The 19831-nt window shown below is 36.6% G+C and overlaps 1 protein-coding gene across 4 annotated transcripts in view; it reads right to left on the minus strand.

The window, feature by feature from the left end:
* Positions 1-16341: 16341 nt before the first annotated feature.
* Positions 16342-19831, minus strand: part of DTWD1 (DTW domain containing 1) — a 36418-nt gene continuing 32928 nt past the window's right edge. For all 4 annotated transcript variants that reach the window (XM_023227211.1, XM_023227206.1, XM_023227207.1 and 1 more), the window contains one exon: positions 16342-18786. In XM_023227211.1, the coding sequence (XP_023082979.1) occupies positions 18689-18786 (98 nt within the window). In that variant the 3' untranslated portion in view covers positions 16342-18688. The remainder of the gene's footprint in view (positions 18787-19831) is intronic.

A 19831-nucleotide genomic window follows, 5' to 3' on the forward strand; every position in this document is an offset into this window, starting at 1 on the left:
ATTACCTTACCGTCCCTACTCTGCCTACAGTAATACAGGGGATTACCACCTCTACTCAGAGTAGGGACACTGTCCCTACTCTGCCCTCCCCTACTGTGGAGCCCCACTTCCCAGAGGCAACCTACTTCTAATTTGTTTTGTTTTTCCTGGAGTTTACTTCCATATTTCTAGGTTGCATGAATAAAATGTTATTACTATTTTAGACAATATCTGTTGATTTTTGTCTATAAAAATTAGGATCTAGCTCCTTACACAGACCAATGCCTTCCCCTAACATACACACATTCTAAACTCCTTCTCTGAACTCCTGCCCATTCTCTTAATATAACAATCTTTGATTGAATAAAAAGGAGTTAATAACTCCAGGGAAAACAAAGCTTATTCTTCTATGTACTAACTCTAATTCACCCCTAAATTCTTCTAAAGAATTCTAAAACTCTTTCCAATATGTCAAAGTCAACAGAAAAGTTAGAAGTTCCATTTATCTTTTCATTAAGAGTAGCCTTTCTGAAGGCCTCTGTCCTCTTATTTTGATCTGGACTAGCTACTCTGCAGTCCTGCTACACAGACATTGTTCTATGATTTTTGTTCAGTGTTCTCTTTTGGATTTCCCTAATGTTTCCTGTATTGACTTATCAATATCTTAGATCCTCTGTATTCCTCTTTCTTTAATTAATTCCTTATACTGGTGAAGCATATTTTTTAGAATTTTGGGAGGAAGGATGCATGGGTGGTGAACACAGACTCCTGAGTATCATGGAATCACATCATTCATCCAAAAACTCTGCACTGATCATAAGATGTTTAGAGTTGGAAGAAATTTTTTAAACTACCCGTCATTTCACCAATGAGGAAATCAAGACTGATATAGGTGACACATTTATGAAACATATATAAGACTTGTTAAGGTTACACATTTATGAAACATATATAAGACTATTCAGAAAAATAATTTAACAAATTCTTTTTAACTTTGAGAGGAAGCTTGTGACACCCTAAGCTACCAGGTTAAGCATGGGCAGAGGTGAGAAAGAAAGAGGTAAGCGTCATTGTATCCCTATTAAAGCAATTCTTCCTAACCACTACTAGTACAGGGCACTGGCTTATTAATAATGATCCTGAGATAAATGTATTTACTACATATTGCTGTAACTCACTGACCTCCATTGATTAATAACTAAAGATAGCTTAAGACTTCTGGTGGTTCCAGCAAGCCCTTTCAATCTCTTTGAAATCACTTAGAAAATATATAAAATAAAAATTAAAAATAAAAATATTGTATTTTGAGGATTCACATGGCAAGGTTAAAGGGATCTCAAAGTTTCTCTCCTTTAAGCAATAAAATACCTTCTTTTTTAACCTCTGACCTCCCTTTTCTAAGTACAGCTTTGATATCCTAGAGCTTCTCCCAACATAAGAAACTTTTCAGGAAAATTGGGGACCAGTCATTTCTTTTTTTTTTTTTTTTTTGAGATGGAGTCTCGCTCTGTCGCCCAGGCTGGAGTGCAGTGGCCGGATCTCAGCTCACTGCAAGCTCCGCCTCCCGGGTTTACGCCATTCTCCCACCTCAGCCTCCCGAGTAGCTGGGACTACAGGTGCCTGCCACCTCGCCCGGCTAGATTTTTGTATTTTCTTTTAGTAGAGACGGGATTTCACCGTGTTAGCCAGGATGGTCTTGATCTCCTGACCTCGTGATCCGCCCGTCTTGGCCTCCCAAAGTGCTGGGATTACAGGCTTGAGCCACCGCGCCCGGCCGCAGGAAAGTCCTGACATTCACAGCAACAAAAATGGTCTCTATGACAGGTAAGGAGCATAGAATGGGAATATTGTTTCGGTTGAGTCTAATGAAAATAATGTTGGACAGGCAAATGCCTTTGTAATTACACCACAGACTGGGCCTGGGTATGAAAGTAGAGGTTTTACCTTAAGGTAACAAAAGATCTTTCACTATTAAGCAATAACATTAAATTTAAATATTAAAGAATTTTCAAAATTGTCTAATACAACAGTCACAATTGATTCAGAGGACTATGAGATGGTTTGCACCTAGTTAATTAAAATAGAACCACTTTAGCAGTGTTAATTTTGGCCTGTGCTGTTATGAAATCTTTTTCCATCAATTCTTGAAGTGTTTCTGCCTCCATAGAATTTTCCCCACTTTTGAAATCATGTGTCAAATCATTTGTAATCTGTTAAAAGCTATTGGTGACCTTTCTTTAAGCTTAAAAAGAAATAATTCCATCTGTTGATTTCATCACCAGGGAATTCTGGAAAAAGAGAAATCTCAGAAGTAAAAAGAGAAGAAAGGCATGTTTACCTGTTGACCTTTGAAACTGTAATGTCATTTAATTGAATCTGATTTTTTTGTTAACAGCTATTTCATTGTAACATTTCTGGGAACTATATTAAGTCAAATGTTCATAGACAAGCAAGTGTTTTCTCTCATGTTTGTGTGTGTTCATACTTTCCCTTTTTCTCTCTGAGTAATTCACTCTTACAATGTTCTCCTCATTTTTTACCTTGTGAATCCTCTTTAGTGAGAAGTTCCTTGTTTAACAAATATTTGTTGACTAAGTGGTAAACAGTTGAAGATCACTGTTTTCCCCCTAGTAAACACTATTTGTAGCTTTATTAGTAGTCATTTGAGCCACAAGACAAATAATGCTTATTTGTGAGATCCCCATATAAATATGGCCTTTGCATTTGCACTTTATTTTAAAATCTACAAAGTAAAAACTAGTCTATGTCTGTATTTTTTTAAAAACTAAGAAAAATGCCTTTTAATCTTTATATCTTTATATGCCTTTTTATCTTTATTTTAGCCATTTCTTGGTATCTTTATTTCTTTGTGTAGACTAAAAGGAAAGGTGAGAGAAATGTCTTATGGCATTTAACATTCTAGGATTTTTTCTCAGTTGCCTTCGACAGTCTACTAGTGAATATTTTAAACTCCCTGTAAGATTTCAAGTCCTTTTCCCCCTGTGAAGAAGCACTGACAATTATAGACCAATTAGTGAGTAAATAGACCAGCTATGCTTACTCAGAATGAGGTAGAGTGGGGCTGGGGAAGAGAAGCACCATACTGTGAAGCTTCTCAGAAACATTAAGCTCCCCCTGGTTCCATCAGATAATTCAGCCATGTACAAAAGCTAGCTAGAGACCTTCAACAGTAACCCAACCAACCTTTCTTAATAAGGTTAGATGCCCATTTTCAGAAGTTAGCTCCTAGTAGGCACTTACCCTATGCAGTTTTGGTCCTAAGGGGCATCTGCCTGCAGCCTACATCCCTGTCCCAGGTTGTCTTCTTAGTATGACTGACACTGCCTCATGTCATACTCAGTCTCAGCCTAGCCTCCACTTCTTGTCTTGTTCTTTGCTGGGATTCACATTCTCTGTCTGGATACGGAGAAACCTTGCTGGCTTTAGAGCATCACTCCCAGGGGTTGAGAGGAATGGCCAAAGAAGTTTAGGAAGGTCTACACTTTTCCATTAGTTCTGAGCACAGTCATATTTAGCTCACATTTTCGGATAAAATTTACATATAATGTAATACACAGATGTCACGTAAACAGTTAAATGTTTTGACAGTGTATGCCTGTGTAACCAGCTCCTCCAATGAAGATATAAAACAAAAGTACCCTTATGCCCCTTGGTAATCAACCCTGACCTCTACTTTCTGAGGCAACCACGGTTTAAATTTTTCCTATATTTTTGCCTGTTCTTGACCTCCTTAGAATAAAATCACATGGTATGTCAAAAAGAAACAACAAAAACCATCAAAATGGTAAGCTGGGTGTGGTTTTTTTGAACCACAGAGATTGAATGAAACCAATCTTCAGGGTCACTGACGACTTAGTAGCCACAGTAAATCCTGTTCATTATCTTAGGGGAAGTGTTGCAAGATTCCAGAAATGAAATGCTTCCCTGGAACATATTTCTTCTAATTAATTGGGGTACTACAGTATTATCCAAATGCAAATTTTTCTATAGGTTTTCTTTTAAATACTAAGCCTCTCTTAGGGTTTGTATGTCTCAACAAGTTCAAGTAGAATCCCTTTATTTTTTCATAAATCATTCCTTAAGAATTCAACCTCTAACGTAAATGGGTATAACAGTGAGTAGCCAGTAAAGTCCCCCAAACATTTATTTTATCCCCATTATCAATAGTTCAGTGATTATCAGTGTCCACAATAACTTTCTCACTCACCTCCATTTTTATTTCCATGGCCTCAACTGAGGAATTAAAAGTAAATATGTATATTTTGGGAGATTGTTGATGCACTGTTTGTGGAATCTTCTTGTGGACTAAATTGTTTCAGCTGTTGTGTCATCCTGAAAAATAAATTACATGTGTTTACAGTCTGGCATTTTTACAAAGCTGAGTGCTGGACATACTATTGTTTCGTTTTGTTTGATTTTAGTCTGAGCTTCTAACATCAGAATATTCTGTCACAGATATGAAACATGCTCTCACTGGCTATATGCTATTTTATATCTCCATTTCGGCATTTTTGATACTATAGGACACATTTTTTTTTCTTCCCTTTTGGATGGTACTCAGGCATTTCAGCTTGGTGTAGGTAAATCCAGATGAGGCTCCCTGCAGAAAATATCTTTGTAATCAGCTATTGTGTTCTGGGCTGGGATCAAGGAGGTATGAAGCTATTAGGAAAGAAAAGTTAAGAATAACAAAATTCTCTTCCTTTTAAAAGAAAGCACTTCCGAAACTAAAGTTTAGTTAAAGTCACAGAGGATCAATATCAGAGGAGAAAAGGTGAAGTTATTCAACTAACCAAGGTAGGTGGGCACCACCTTGGAAAGACTGTAGTCTTGAAAGGTGAGCCAAGTGAAAGTGCCACCTCCACGAAGGCCTCTGAGCCAAACTCTGCATCTGAAGTCTGTGTGTTCTCAATTATCTGCTCAAGGTCTGTGGGCTCCAGTTCTATGAATAGATGCTGGAAATGTGTTCATGAGAAAGATGCTGACCTAGAACCAACTGGAATATCTACTTATAACACCTTCCTCAAACAAATGCCTTATCCCTGTGGCCCTAGAGACAAACAGTTCACGCCTCTCAGTGTGCTGGCAATGTCATGTCCTACAATTACAAGAGTTTTAATGTCAAAATGCGGCAAAAGGGTGGAGGAAGGGAAATGGTCAGTTGTACTACTCACCACTACTCTCAGGTCTAGTCTGTAGGAATATCTGCAGGAAGGGCTGCTCAGGATTTTTAGGCACATGGTGATAATAAAAAGCTGACCAACAACTTTTAGTTGGCTTTATTACTGTTTTCAAATTCCCTACAGAAAATACACCCTCTAATTGCCTGTACCCATAGCAGACTGCTCCCACAGATCCTCCCACCCTATAGCCTCCCTTTGGGAAGCCACTGCTGGATTCTCATAGTGGGGGTACCCCAGAAAATTCCACCATCCTCTTCCACCAAAAATTCCTCTCACAGACCTGCTAATTTTGTCTGCTACTTGAGGAAAGCTGAGAAATATAATGGTTTTCTGCCTGCAGGAGAACACAGGAGAGGGATGGATATTGTTTCCTTGGAAGGAGGTTAGGTAGGGTTAGTCAGGGAAAAGCGTGTAAGCATGAAGGCTTTGATCAAGGTCAATAAAGTCCAAATGCTACGTCAATAATCATAGTATTTTCTTGATTTAATGTCAGAAAGAGGGAACTGGACACAGTGATTGTTGACTTGGATGCATTGCACTGACTTGTATAAAGTAGAAATTCTACATCAGAAACCAGCAGATCTGGGTCCTAATCCTAGCATCACCACCGACTTTATTAGTTTAAACAGATTATTAATAATTACATGCCTCAAGCTTGCGGGGAAAGAGGAACACTTATACACTGTTGGTGGGAGTACAAATTACTTCAGCCATTGTGGAAGACAGTGTGGCAATTCCTCAAAGACCTAAAGCAGAACTACCATTTGACCCAGCAATCCCATTACTGGGTGTATACCCAAAGGAATATAAATCATTCTACCATAAAGACACATGCATATATATGTTCACTGCAGCACCATTTACAATAGCAACCTAAATGCCCATCAATAATAGACTGGATAAAGAAAATATGGTATGTATACAGCATGGAATATTACACAGCCATAAAAAAGAATGAGATCATGTCCTTTGCAGGGACATGGAAGGAGCTGGGGAGGCTATTATCCTTCACAAACTAATGTAGGAACAGAAAACCAAATACTGTCTGTTCTCACTAACAAGTGGGAGCTAAATGATGAGAACACATAGACACATAAGGGGAACAACATACACTGGGGCCTATCAGTGGGGGAGGGTAGGAGGAGGGAAAGGATCAGAAAAAATAACTAATTGGATCTAGGCTTAATACCTGCGTGATGAAATAATCTGTACAACACACCCCCATAGCCTATGTTAACACATAGGTAAACACAAGTTTACCTATGTAACAAACCTGCACTTGTACCCCTGAACTTAAAATAAAAGTTAAACTGTGTGCCTCAGTCTCCTCTTTTTAAAAGTTAGGTTGATTATATCTGCTCTGTCTTTCCCAAAGGGTTGTTCAGTAACAACATGAAGATGACTGAAGAAGAACTGGGCAGTGGGCAACAAGAGCTGGAAAGAACCTTTCAAGCCTTTCTACTCACCGAGAAACAGGCCTCTTCAGCTGGTTTCTGGGCCTCCTGTTCCCAAAGTAAACAAATGACCTCTTACTAAAAGGTACATTCCACATACCTGTATTGACTTTATAGTCTAGACATAGACTTACTGGTCTTTATAGTCTGTGAAGACTATAAACTGATATCTAGCTGAAGACATAAACTCATATTTTGAAACAAACAAGGCTGATACTCTGATTATCATAATCATTATAATTATTATTTTATTGAATATATTATTTTTATATGTGTGAATCATACATATAGAAAAGTGTATAAATAATAAGGTTATAGCTCAATTTTTTTCACAACTTGAACACATACATGTAACCAGCACCCAGATCAAGAAACAGAGCATAAGCAGCACCCCAGAAACCACCCTTGTGCCTCCTTCCAATCCTTCCACTTAAAGGTTACCACTATCCTGACTTCCACAGTCATAATTAGATTTCCTAGTAGTCCTTTAACAGGATAGATATGCTACATCCATGGAAACGCTAATAGCTCTTAAAGATCAGACACTTATTTTTTGTCAAATGTGCTTCCCTATGAGTTAATAAAGAATGGGGGTAAAGTGGGTAGAGTACAGGGGCAGATACAGAAGAAAGGACTGGAAATTATCTTCTCCATAATTTGCTGGTTAAGACTAGTGTGTCATTTCCAGCAGGCATATGATTTTATACTTTAGTATTTTTGGAAAAGGAAAGGCTTCATTACATTGGAACTATTATGTTTCTTTTGCCTCAGATAAATTGCAAAATACAATTTATAGAAAAATTTTAAGCATTTTCTGTGGCTTAACTCGATATTTGTCCACACTTGGTGAGAGTTTGAGACATACAATATAATATTGTCATCTTGGATTTTATTTTGAGGCCCTTTACCATGATATTCCCAATGGTACAGAATCCAAGTGCCAGATCTTGGCAAGATTACCAATATATTTCCTGGGTAGTGATGGGGTTTTGGGAACAGGAGGCAGGGGCAGGGAAGGGCAGGGTCTATGCACCAACTGCCTTTGGGCAGAAAATCTTTCCTTTCCCCCATATCAAACCCTCAACTGAATTCCATCATCTGCTGGGCTGGCCACAGCTGTGGCTGTTTCCAAACTAAAGATGGAATCTAGCCACATTTGGATTTAGTATTTAGTCTAGAATTGCTGTTCCTTTGGATATTATTTTCAGAAGTACAACATTGCACAGGGGCTTAGTTTTTCTAACTAGCTCATGAAAAAAAAATTACAAATCCTCTTCTCCCCTAAATATAAAAGATTGATGTAAAAGTATTCTGTTTATTACATTTTCCTTTGGGGTATCCTTATTCAAATGGAAAAAAGAGATGATTGCTTGATCTAGCTTGATCTGCCTAAAAATCTTTTATCTCCCCTAGAGCAGATACATTATATGCCATAATAGTGACAACACAGCAGTGTATTTGACATAAGAATCTACAAAGTGAAAGACTGTTTGGTGACTTCTTGTTATATAAGCTGTTTGATTTAGATCAAACAATATTCTCTAAGATCCTACACTGTACCAGGCACAGTGTTAGATATATATGACAGAATGACAAAAAGACATTGACCCAGCCCACAAGGAGTTCACAGACCAGTGAGAAAACAAAGCAAACCCATAATAACCATATAACAATTGCTTATTATAATGAAAATACTATATACAATGTTTCGTGGGAGAACAAGTTATTAACTCTCACTGAATGCATGATCAGGGAAGAGATCATAGAGCAGGTGTTGCAGAATAATTGCCCAGCACAGAAGAGAATCACATGTGGCAGGCAGAAGGAATAAAAACCACAGAGGCACAGATGAATGACATAGTCTAGTGTTCTTCAGAAACTCAAAAGAAATCAAAATTGTCTAAACAAAAGGTTAAGGGTGGCAGCTGGTGAGGCTAAAGCAGAAGTTTGGAATCAGATCATGGAGAGACTTCATTCCCTAAAGTGTTTTAAGCAAAGGACCAATACGGTTACATTTGCAGTTTAAGGACTGACACTGGCATAGGAGCAGAAGCTCAATTAAAGGAGGGTGGTAAAGAAGGCAAGAGGATGGATTTAAAAACAATGTTGTTTTCAGGTTTAAAATATACCAAGTCTTTAGTCTCATGCACACTCATTCTCACCCTCACCCATTCTCTTGCTCACCTCTCTCTCTTCTATTTTAATCACCACTTTTCTTCCATACCTCTCTAACCCTTTCTTATATTTTATGTAATACTATAGAAATTTTAGGACAAATCCTTAAAAATATCCTGCATCATCCCATAGCAAATATGCTCAAGCTCCAAAACCAACTTATGAAAAAGTGAGAGATTAATATGACCCATAGAAATATTATTGCATTTTCCATTATTATTAAGTATTTTGGAGAAGGCACCTGTTGAAGAATAGATGTGTCTGGTAGCCTCTTTGCTGGCTCTGATTAAATAATGGCAGAATTGGTAGCAGAGCCAAATATGGTTTCACTGCCATAATAAACAGCAAAGAAAGTTTTTCATTACTAGTGAATGCCTAACCTTCCTTGGAGAACTTGCTTGGCCTTAGCCCTTGACCAATCAACCCTGACCTGTCACTAGTGTCCTCGTAAGTTGTGACATAGAAGATTCCTTTGCACACTTCTGCATGGGTTAGCAAGCTTTGTGGCCTGCTGCATTACGGAAGGCATGGCTTTACAGGAGAAAGGATAAGGTCATCTATGATGATGGGTCCATTTCGGAGCATACATATAAGCCACGGTGTGACAAGGTGAAAAAGACTTTGAGGAGAACAAGAAGACTGCCAAAGGATCCCCAGATGGGCAGCTCTAGACAAATCTGGAAGGAGAAATTATTTGCACTTCCAACATGGGATGTCATCCTTAGGGAGTATATATGAAATTCAGGAGAGAGGGACATGAAAAATTTGAAAAAAATTACAATGACTATTTAAAACTTTTAAGTAAAAAATGTTTCATTTACTTGTAAAATTTAAATGTAACAGAAGGAGAGTGTGGGATACTGATATTTGTGAACAGAGAATGTGGTTTTTTTTTTTTTCTTTTTCTTAAGACTAGAAAATACTTCTCTAATCTACCCCTCTAACTCATATGGAATAGAAGGAAGCAGGGAGGAGTGTGAGTGAAAAGTGAAGAAAAGCTCAAATTTGATACCTAATACAGTGGTTTAAGATATTTCTTTCGCCATTATGCCTCAGTCTTTCCCTCTATAGTAAAAGGGAAGTAGCCCTTTGACTCCAAAGTTATTAACTTTTAAAAGAGATTGAAGGACATGCCTTTGAAAATTGGGCATACTAGAAAACATATTTAAAGCCTGTTTCCAATGAGAAATGAAACAAAATATTTAATGTCTGTTTGCAAAGAACAAGCAAACTTGTACATTTCCTAAGTATGTTTTGACTTTTCCTCTTTAAGCAAAAAATAGAATTTTCTTGCAGCATAAAAGTAAATTTAGGATCAAGTTTTATGTTTGCTACATAATACCTAGCAGATTTTAGACCTTTTAGGAGCTTTTCATGTTTCGTTGTGGCGTAATGGAAAGAATATCAACTGTAGAGCCAGAAAAATCTGAGTTTAAAATCCAATTTAAACTTCTACTGCTGGCCAAGAGTAATCCCACTTAAACCTATCTTTCCCATTGATTCTAGAACATTTGACTAACCCTATCAACCAACCTGACCTAACTGATACTTAAAGCGGACTCCAAACATTTTTTTAAAATTGAAAACGGATATTCATGAATGCAGATAATATCCTGGACTATAACACAAATCCTAAAAAATTAAAAATAATTTAAATCATACAAAGTATATTCTCTAATCAGATAGGCATTAAATTAGGAATCAATAACAAAAATTCTGGAAAATCTCCAAATACTTGGAAGTTAAATGGCACACTTCTAAATAACTCAAGGGTCAAAGGGGAAGTTTCAAATGAAATTGGAAATTATTTTGAACTGATTGAAAATGAAGATACAACATGTCAAAATTTGTGGGATGCAGCTACAGCTATGTCCTTCTCAGCAGTGCTTAGAAGGAAGTTTATAGTATTAAATGTTTATATTGAAAAAGCAGAAAAAGCTCAAATCAATAATCTAAGTTTCAATCTTAAAACAGTAGGAAAAAAAGCTAATTAAACCCAAATCAAGCAAAAAAGGAAAGGATAAATAGAATAAATCAATAAAATTGATAAAAAGTAAAGGAAACAAAAGAGAACAAAAAGCTTGTTCTTTGAAATGATCAATAAAATTGATAAATCTCTACTTAGATTTATCAAGAAAATAGAAAACTATAGACCTTACAGGCATTAAATGTAGAAGGGAATCCTACAATCACTGCTTATAGATTCCACAGGTTAGAGGAACTGAACCAATTCTTGAAAGAGACAAACTGCCAAACTCACTCAAGAAAAAAGTTAACCTACATGTTTCTATATCTGTTTTAAAAAATGAATTTTAAGTATAAAGCTTCCAAAAATAAAAAAGTCCAGGCTGTGATAGTTTCCCTGGCTAATTCTACCAAAGATTTAGGAAAGAAGGAGTAAAAATCTATAAATACAAAAATTGCAAGTCTTCAAGAAAAAAGGAGATAACACTACCCATCTCATTTTAGGAGGGTAGCATTACCCTGATACTACAACTACAGAAACACAGCACAAGAAAACTATGGCCCGATATACCTCACAAACAGAAATGCAAAAATTCTCAACAAAGTATTAGCAAATCAAATGCAAAAACATAAAAATGATAATAAATAACCAAGCAAAGTCTATCCCAGGAATGCAAGATTGGTCCCAAATTAGAAAATACAATTAGAGAAATGTATTTTACCATATAAACATACTAAAGAAGAAAAACGACATATATGCAGGAAAAAAATGATAAAGTTCAAATTCCATTCATTGTATATTTTTCAACAGCTTCTTAGCAAACTAGGAACATAAAGGAACTTTCTTAACCCCATAATGGGTAGCATGTGCACACATGCACATGAACATGCACACACAACTTAAACCTAGCATACTTAATGGTGAAGGTTTAAACTCCCTTCCTCCAAGACTGAGAACAAGGAAAGGATGTCTGTTCTTATACATCTATCCAATATTCAAGTCCTTGCCAATTCAATTGGTCAAGAAAAAGAAACAAAAAGCATACTTACTGAAAAGGAAGAAATAAAACGTTGTCTACTCAGGGATGATGTGATTGTCTATATAGAAAATCCCAAGGAATCTAGCGAAATGTTCACAGAACTAATATGTGAGTTTAGCAAATTCACAGGATACAAGGTCACTACATAAAATAAATCACATTTTATAAAGAGATGGTCCCCAGCTTACAATAGTTTGACTTGTAATTTTTCTACTTTACAATAGTGCAAATGTGATGTGCATTCAGTAGGAACTGTACTTTGAACTTTGAGTTTTTATCTTTTTCCAGGCTAGATATGCTACAAGATGCTCACTCATGATGCTACACAGTGGCAGCAAGCTGCAGCTCCCAGTTAGCCGGGAGATCAGAGGGGTAAACATCCGATACTCTACAGTGTATTGTGTTTCCAGATGATTTTGTCCTACTATAGGCTAATGCAAGTGTTCTGAGCACATTTAAGGTAGGCTAGACTAAGCTATGATGTTTGGTAGGTTATGTGTATTATGTGCACTTTTGACTTAAAATTCTTTCAATTTACAGTGCATTCATCAGGAAGTAACTATAGTTAAGTGGAGGAGCATATGTACTAGCAATGAACATTTGAAAATAAAAAAGTTTTAAAAACAGTCACAAGCATGGTAGATATATCTGACATGTAGTGGATACTCAGTAAATATTTACTGAATGAGTAATGCAATTGGACTTTCAACTGTATTCTATTTTTGTTTTTCAATACATTTACATTTCAAGATATGTTCTTCTAGGTATTATTAACATGGTCTGATATCCTTGACAGTATAACAATTGTTCATGGACAATAGCACTGTAGAATAAGCTATATAGCTAGAAGCAGCCAAACAGGCTTAAAACATTATATTGAATAATCTACCTTAATTTTGATTGAATTCCCTTTACCTGTGGTATTGAAATCAGTATTGTATCCTTCTTTTAAGATAAACTTCTACAAAAACGTTAGCCTCATGTACCTCTGTCATATGCTATATGCTCTGTACACTTGGGTTAATTAACATTTATCATTAAAAATTAAAAATTCTATTATATCTGCATAATCTTAGTGGCCTTAATTACACTGAACTTATTCACCTTTCAGTGCAAATGAAGACGGACAAATCTCAAGACCAACATTTCTGAAAATGGCAGTCTACAAATTAGTAACAAGGTCCCCGCAAATTAGTATTATACACCTATTTCCAACCCTAATTTTAGAATGAAAATCACAGACAGGTGGTATCTAGTCAGACAAGAGGTGTCTAGTCAGACAAGATACCTCTTTGGTGAAGTCAATACATACTGGTTATTTGTGATTAATTTTAGTTTGTTGCATTATTATATTCATAAACTAGTTTTTTTAATAGTTGGAGCACATGTTCTATATTAGTGGGCGAAGTGGGAAAGTTTCTTTGAAACACCAAAAGGGAAACACAGCCTTCATTTTAAAGCATTCAGTAATAAAACTATTTTTATCTAACTATTCAAACAGACAAATGGGCTCTAAATATATAAATTTCTTGTCTTTGCTAGCTCTTCTCATTTCTTTCTCCCATCCCCTCCCCTCCCCTCCCCTCCCTTCACCTCCCCTTCTCTCTCCTCTCCTCTCCTCTCCTCTCCTTCTCTTCTCTTCTTTCTTTTCATTTTAGACAGAGTCTCGCTCTGTCGCCCAGGCTGGAATATAGTGGTGCCATCTTGGCTCACTGAAACCTCCACCTCCCAAGTTCAAGTGATTCTCATGCCGAGTAGCTGGGATTACAGGCATGCATCACCACGCCTAGCTAAATTTTTGTATTTTTAGTAGAGAGTTTCTCTATGTTGGCCAGGCTGGTCTCGAACTCCAGGCCTCAAGTGATCTGCCCACTTCGGCCTCCCACAGTGCTGGAATTACAGGTGTGAACCACTGTGCCTAACCCTAAATATATAAATTTTTAAAAAATAAGCGAAGAGCTTTAAAAAACTTCTAAATTATAACTGGCTCATCTATTGACATACAAAGAACCATTGCTTTATTTATTAAGATTGTAGTCAAAGCAAAAATATTTATAACTACCAAAATACTCATTTGGCCAATGACCTATAATCAGAAGACTGATAGAAGTACAAAAGGCTTATTGAAAAAAAAAAAAAGATTGATTGCACTATGTTCCTAGATCGAATAAAATGGAGTTTGTCATTATTCTAGCATGGATTGGAAAATTAGACTACAAATAAGGATGCAGCAGAAGCATTTCTAAGATGGAAGTTTAAATCAACAAACACTTACATCAAAAAGAAGCTAGATCTGAAATAAACAACCTAAAGTTATACCTCAAGTACTAGAGAAATAAGAACAAAGCCCAAAGTTAGCAGAAAGCAGGAAATAATAAAAATCAGAGCAGAAATAAATGAAATATAGATTATAAAAAAAGGATGACCAATGAAACCAAAAGTTGGTTTTTATAAAGATAAACAAAATGGACAAATCTTTAGCTCGACTAAGAACAAAAGAGAGAAGACTCAAAAAAATCAGAAACGAAAGAAGAGACATTACAACTGATTCTACAGAAACAAAGTATCATACAAGAAGATTACCATGAACAATTATATGCCAATGATTTGAATTATCTACAAGAAATGGATAAATTCCTGGACACATACAACCTTCCAAGACTGAATCATGAAGAAACAGAAAATCCGAACAGACCAGTAACACATTAGGAGATTGAGTCAATAATAAACAAGTCACCCATCAAGGAAAAGCCAAGGACCTGTTGGCTTCACCGCTGAATTCTACCAAATATTAAATGAATAACTAATACCAGTCCTTCTCAAACGCCTCAAAAATTTGAAGAAGAGTGAATACTTCCAAAGCCAGACAAGAGCACTACAAGAAAAAAGAAACTACAGGCTGATATCCCTGATGAACACAGATGCAAAAATCCTCAATGAAATACTAGCAAACCAAATTCAACTAAAAGGGTCATTCACCATGACCAAGTGGGATTTATCCCAGGGATACAAGAATCATTCAACAAACGCAAATCTATAAATGTGATACACCACATTAGCAGAATGAAAGACAAAAAACATGATCATCTCAACAGATGCAGAAAATGCATTTGACAAAATTCAACATCCTTTCATAACAAAACTCTCAACAAATTAAGGTATAGAAGAAGTGAACCTCAATACAATAAAGGCCATATGCAACAAACTGTCAGCATATAACAGAATTAATGACTAGATAATGAAAAAAATCAGTCAACTACCTGGTTTCTTGATATGGTGCTTATGTGTTATTCAGCTTAACTATTTTCAATAGCTGCTTCAAGTGATGTTAGTTGGGTTGCTCTTCAAGTGATGTTAGTTAGGTCATGGCTGAGTTCACCTGTTGGGTAAGCTGAATGAGCAAGTTCATGAAGGCTACTCTGACCTGGCTGGGGCCTTGGTGTTGACTGGGGTACTTCAGTTATTCCCCTTCTTTCCTTGGTGTTAATGACTGGAGTACTTCAATTATTCCTTTTCTTTTCTATGTGGCCTTTCTTTCCTTGTAGTGTCTCCAGGGACTTGCCACATGGTCCTTCTCTCCAGCAAGATAGCCTAGATTTCTGAAGATGCCATCTTCCAGCTTTAAATATCTCTGTGCATTGATTTTATCTTAATTTACTTTTGGAATAGCTTCTTAATTCCCATTGTTCAAATAAACTGAGGTGCCCAAGCTTAAATTTGGAAAACATTTTTAACTTTCAAAAATAGTTTCCAAAAATAACAAAGACTTCTATTTTTAAAATTCAAGCAACATGTTTTCAGGGAAATGTGTCTTGGAAGAAAAAAAAGAAATTATTTTCCCTAAGATTACAAAACATTAGGCCATTTGGTTCAGCCAGTGTATTTGCTTCCTCTCTCCTTCCTTCCTTCCCTCCCTCCTTTCCCACCCTTCCTTCATCCATTCTTTCCTCCTTTCCTCCATTTCTCACTCCCTCCCTGCTTTCATTCCCTTTTATCTCCCTCCCTGCTTCCTTCCTTCTTGCCTTCTCCCTCCCTTCCATTTCCCTCCCTTCCTTCCTCCCTCCCTTCTTTTTTTCTTCCCTTCTTCCTTTCCTTCCTCCCTTCCTTCCTTCTTCCCTTCCCTCTGGACAAAGTGCATGAAAATCAGAATGTATTGTGCATTGAAGAATTAAAAATTTATCTAGAGTTGTCTAAAACATTTGTGAAATATTTGCTTGAGAAACTGGAAGGGAAAAAAATGTTACAATAGCAAATATTTAATAATACAAAAAGAGACAGAAATATACATCACTGTGACTGTGAAAAAATCCTCTATAATAAATGATAAGACTAGGTAATCTCAGAATATAATCAATCTAGATTTCCTTTAATTTTAGTTTTAGAATCCATTTTACTTAGACCTAAGAATCCTTGAAGGCAACAAAATAATTTATTTTTCAGAATCAGGGTAAAAATTTCAAAATATATGATCAATTAAAAAATAACAACAATTAGAAAAATTGATTCAATAATTTAGATTCTATTTGCAGCATTGCCAAATATGTATGTTTGTTTTTAAAAGTTGACATTGATAATACAATTATAAACATTAAGGTCTTAGTGTTCAAGGTTAAATAAATATTCTTTTACAAATATTTGAATTTTTATTTAAGTTACAGCAGAGAACCAGGTGCAATCAATACTTTCACATAGGACAAACACAAAGTATTTCTTGAGCTAATAATTAGCCTTCGCTTTTAAAAGCAAAACCAGAATTTTTATTCATCTTTCTGCTTCAGATATTAACAGCTGCTCATTAAATATTCATTGACGCTTGTTATAATTGTACTGTATTTCACTAAATGTTTATAATACATTTAACCACAAAATAGATATCACCTCTAAGTTTAACTTATATTCATACTAAAATGTAGTATTAATTTTTCAAAGATTTTTATGATGGGCCTAGAGAGGAAAGTAAAATATGTAGACAGCATATCTTACTATAGTGCATATCTAGAATACCCTTTGAAGTATTCTCTACTGTTTTCTATTCCCAGCTTCAGCCAGCAAAGTATTTTCCACATCATAAATGATCTCAGAGAAAAGATGAGAAAAGCCGAACATGCCAACAGTAAAACATGGTCCCAGAGTGATAATAAAATCAAAGGCTGTAAGATCTTTGCGAAGACTTTAGAATGACTTCAAGCAATACCTCATCGGCCCTGTAGGCTAGATAATCTTATGGAAATTTTCTATAGCACCCTGATCGTAGCCAAAGGTAGAAAGGGAATGTCTCACTATTTATAGAAGTGGCTTTTCTTTCTAATGGGGTGGACTAATCTGATATAAAGGCTCACAGAGTTTTAAAGAAAATTGCATTGATGAAGATACCACCAGCATGGATTAAAAGAAACACGGCAGTACGAAAAAAAATAGAGGTACATAGGCCCCCGATTTTCTACAGGTCTTTTCTTCATAAGTCTTTTTTTCTTACCCCCTCTTCTACAAACAAAAAGACTGTGTATCAGTTACCAATTGCTATGTAATAAACCACCCTAAAACTTAATTACCTAAATCGATGATTTTAAAATTTCTCATTTCTGTGTACTGGCTGGTGGTTCTTCAGCTCCAAATGGTGTTACCTGGGGTCACTTATGTGGTTGCATGCAGACAGTGGCTAAGTTGAGTTAGAAGGTTCAAGATCTCTCTAACTTGTCTGGGGCCTTGGTGCTTTCTATGCAATGAAGTTCATATGTTGAAGCCCTAAACCTCAATGTGCTAGATTTGGAGGTGAGAACTTTGGAAAGTAATTTGGTTCCAAGAAGTCATGAGGTTGAAGACCCTTCATGATTGGATTGGTGCCCTTATAAGGGGACAAAGATACCAGAGTGCTCTCTCTTTCCATCGTGTGAGGATATAGCAGGAAGATGGCTGTCTGCAAACCAAGAAGGGAGCACCCACTAAACACCCAACCATGCTGACACCCTGATCTTGGATTTCCAGATTTTCAGTCTCCAGAAATGTAAGATATAAATTTGTTGTTTAAGTCACTCAATCTATAATATTTCTGTTATAGTAGCTCCAATTGACTAAGGCAGTGCTATTGACTGGGGCGTCTCAGTTCTTCCCTAGGTGGCCTTTCTCTCCACTCTTACTACACTGTATTTCCCGGTTCCACAATCTCATTTTTTTAAAAGAAAAAAAAAGTCACTCAATCTATGATATTCCTGTTACAGTAGCCCAAAGTGACTAAGGCAGTGCTATTGACTGGGGCATCTCTGTTCTTCCCTAGGTGGCCTTTCCATGTGGTGTCTCTAGGGACTCACCGTGTCCCTAGAGATATGTATATCTCTAGAAGGATATCCTGGAATTCTAACATGAAGGCTTAGGAGAGTGAAAGTGAGAACTGTCAGACCTTACCTTTACCACATTTTATTGGTCAAAGTGAGTTAGAAGGCCAATCCAGATTAAAAGGCAAAGGAAATGGACTCTACCCTCTGAAGAGAGGAGTCCAAGGAAGGGAAGGAATTGTTTGAGGGACATCTGAAAATGATCACAGTCTGCCCCCTGGCCACAGGTTTTGTCTCACTAACATGCAAAAATATACTCACTCTGTACCCTAAGAGTCTCATTCCATTATGGCATAAGTTTAAGTTCAGAATCTTATCATCTAAACCATGTCCAGATATAACAAACTTCCTCAGATACTGTTTCTCAAGTGAAGATGCTTGAGAGTAGCTTGTCCCAGTTAAGGTTTTCTAGGATAGGAATACCACACAGAGACTATCATTCAAAAAAGGAGACAAGGAAACAGGAAGCATACAACTAAAATTGTTTTCAGGGCTCCCCTACACCAAAGGAAGAGGCTACTTCTTGGTTGTGGTTCAGTTCATCCCTCTGGTAGTGGTTTCCTAATCCATTGCTCTCCTTGCTTCTTGGCTCCTCCCTCTGGGGTTTTGGCTCCATCTTCCATTCTTTTTTCCTTTTCTATAAAAAAATGACAAGTACTCGGTTGGAAAATTTCCTCTAAATTCTGCTTTCAAATTGAACAGTTCCTTCTTTAGTTCACTCAGTAAATGTCTTCCTGTACACTATGAGAAGCAGCTATAATAAGTTAATCAGTATTTTCAACATTCACCTGGAAATCTCCTTAAGACATCTACAAGCAATTAAGTTTCATTTTCTACTCCATATTAAGACAGGCAAAATTATTGCCAAGCATTCTGTCAATGCATAACTCAATCTTCCATTTCCTTCAATAATTCAATAATTTATTTACTGCCTTGCCCATCCGCCAGTAAAAGTTTGTTCACTATTCTTCAAAGCTTAGCTGGTAGCTTCTTGTCACATGTATTATAGTGTGCTTAAGCAACACAATTTATTCTTACAAAGTTCTGTAGAAGTCCAACACAAAAATCTCACTGATCTAAAATCAAGATGTTAGCTGAACAGCATTCCTTTCTGGACACTCTAGAGAGAATCTGTTTCTTTGCTTTTTCCAAATTCCAGAGGCTGCTTGGGGCTTGTGGTTCCTATCACTCATTTGTAAAGCCATCAATAGCAGGTTGAGTCCTTCTCATTTCACATCATTCTGACGTCCTCTCATGTATCCGTCTTCCACTTTTAAGGTCTCATGCTTATATTGAGCCTACCTAGATAATTCAGGATAATCTCTACATTTCAAAGTGCTTAACTTAATGACAGAGGCAAAGTCCTTTTTACCATGTAAGGTTTAATCTTTTGTTATGGTAACACCCCACTCCTGATACCAATTTCTGTTATCTATTGCTGAATAACAAACTACTCCAAAATATCATATGCTGAAAAAAACTGATATGCAATTTCTCAAAATCCTCTGTTTAAACTTTTTGATTTTTTGCTTTCCATGTGCATTAAGGTAACTTTGGCAGCTACATTCAGCCGGACTTCAGTCACCAGACATGGGAAGGGTATGACCTCAAGCATAGTGTCCTTCTGCAGTTGAAGCAGACTCTGAAGGAGCTGACAGTTGGAAGCTGCTGACCTCATTCCT

This window comes from Piliocolobus tephrosceles, chromosome 6 (genome assembly GCF_002776525.5).
Source record: "Piliocolobus tephrosceles isolate RC106 chromosome 6, ASM277652v3, whole genome shotgun sequence".
Taxonomy (NCBI): domain Eukaryota; kingdom Metazoa; phylum Chordata; class Mammalia; order Primates; family Cercopithecidae; genus Piliocolobus; species Piliocolobus tephrosceles.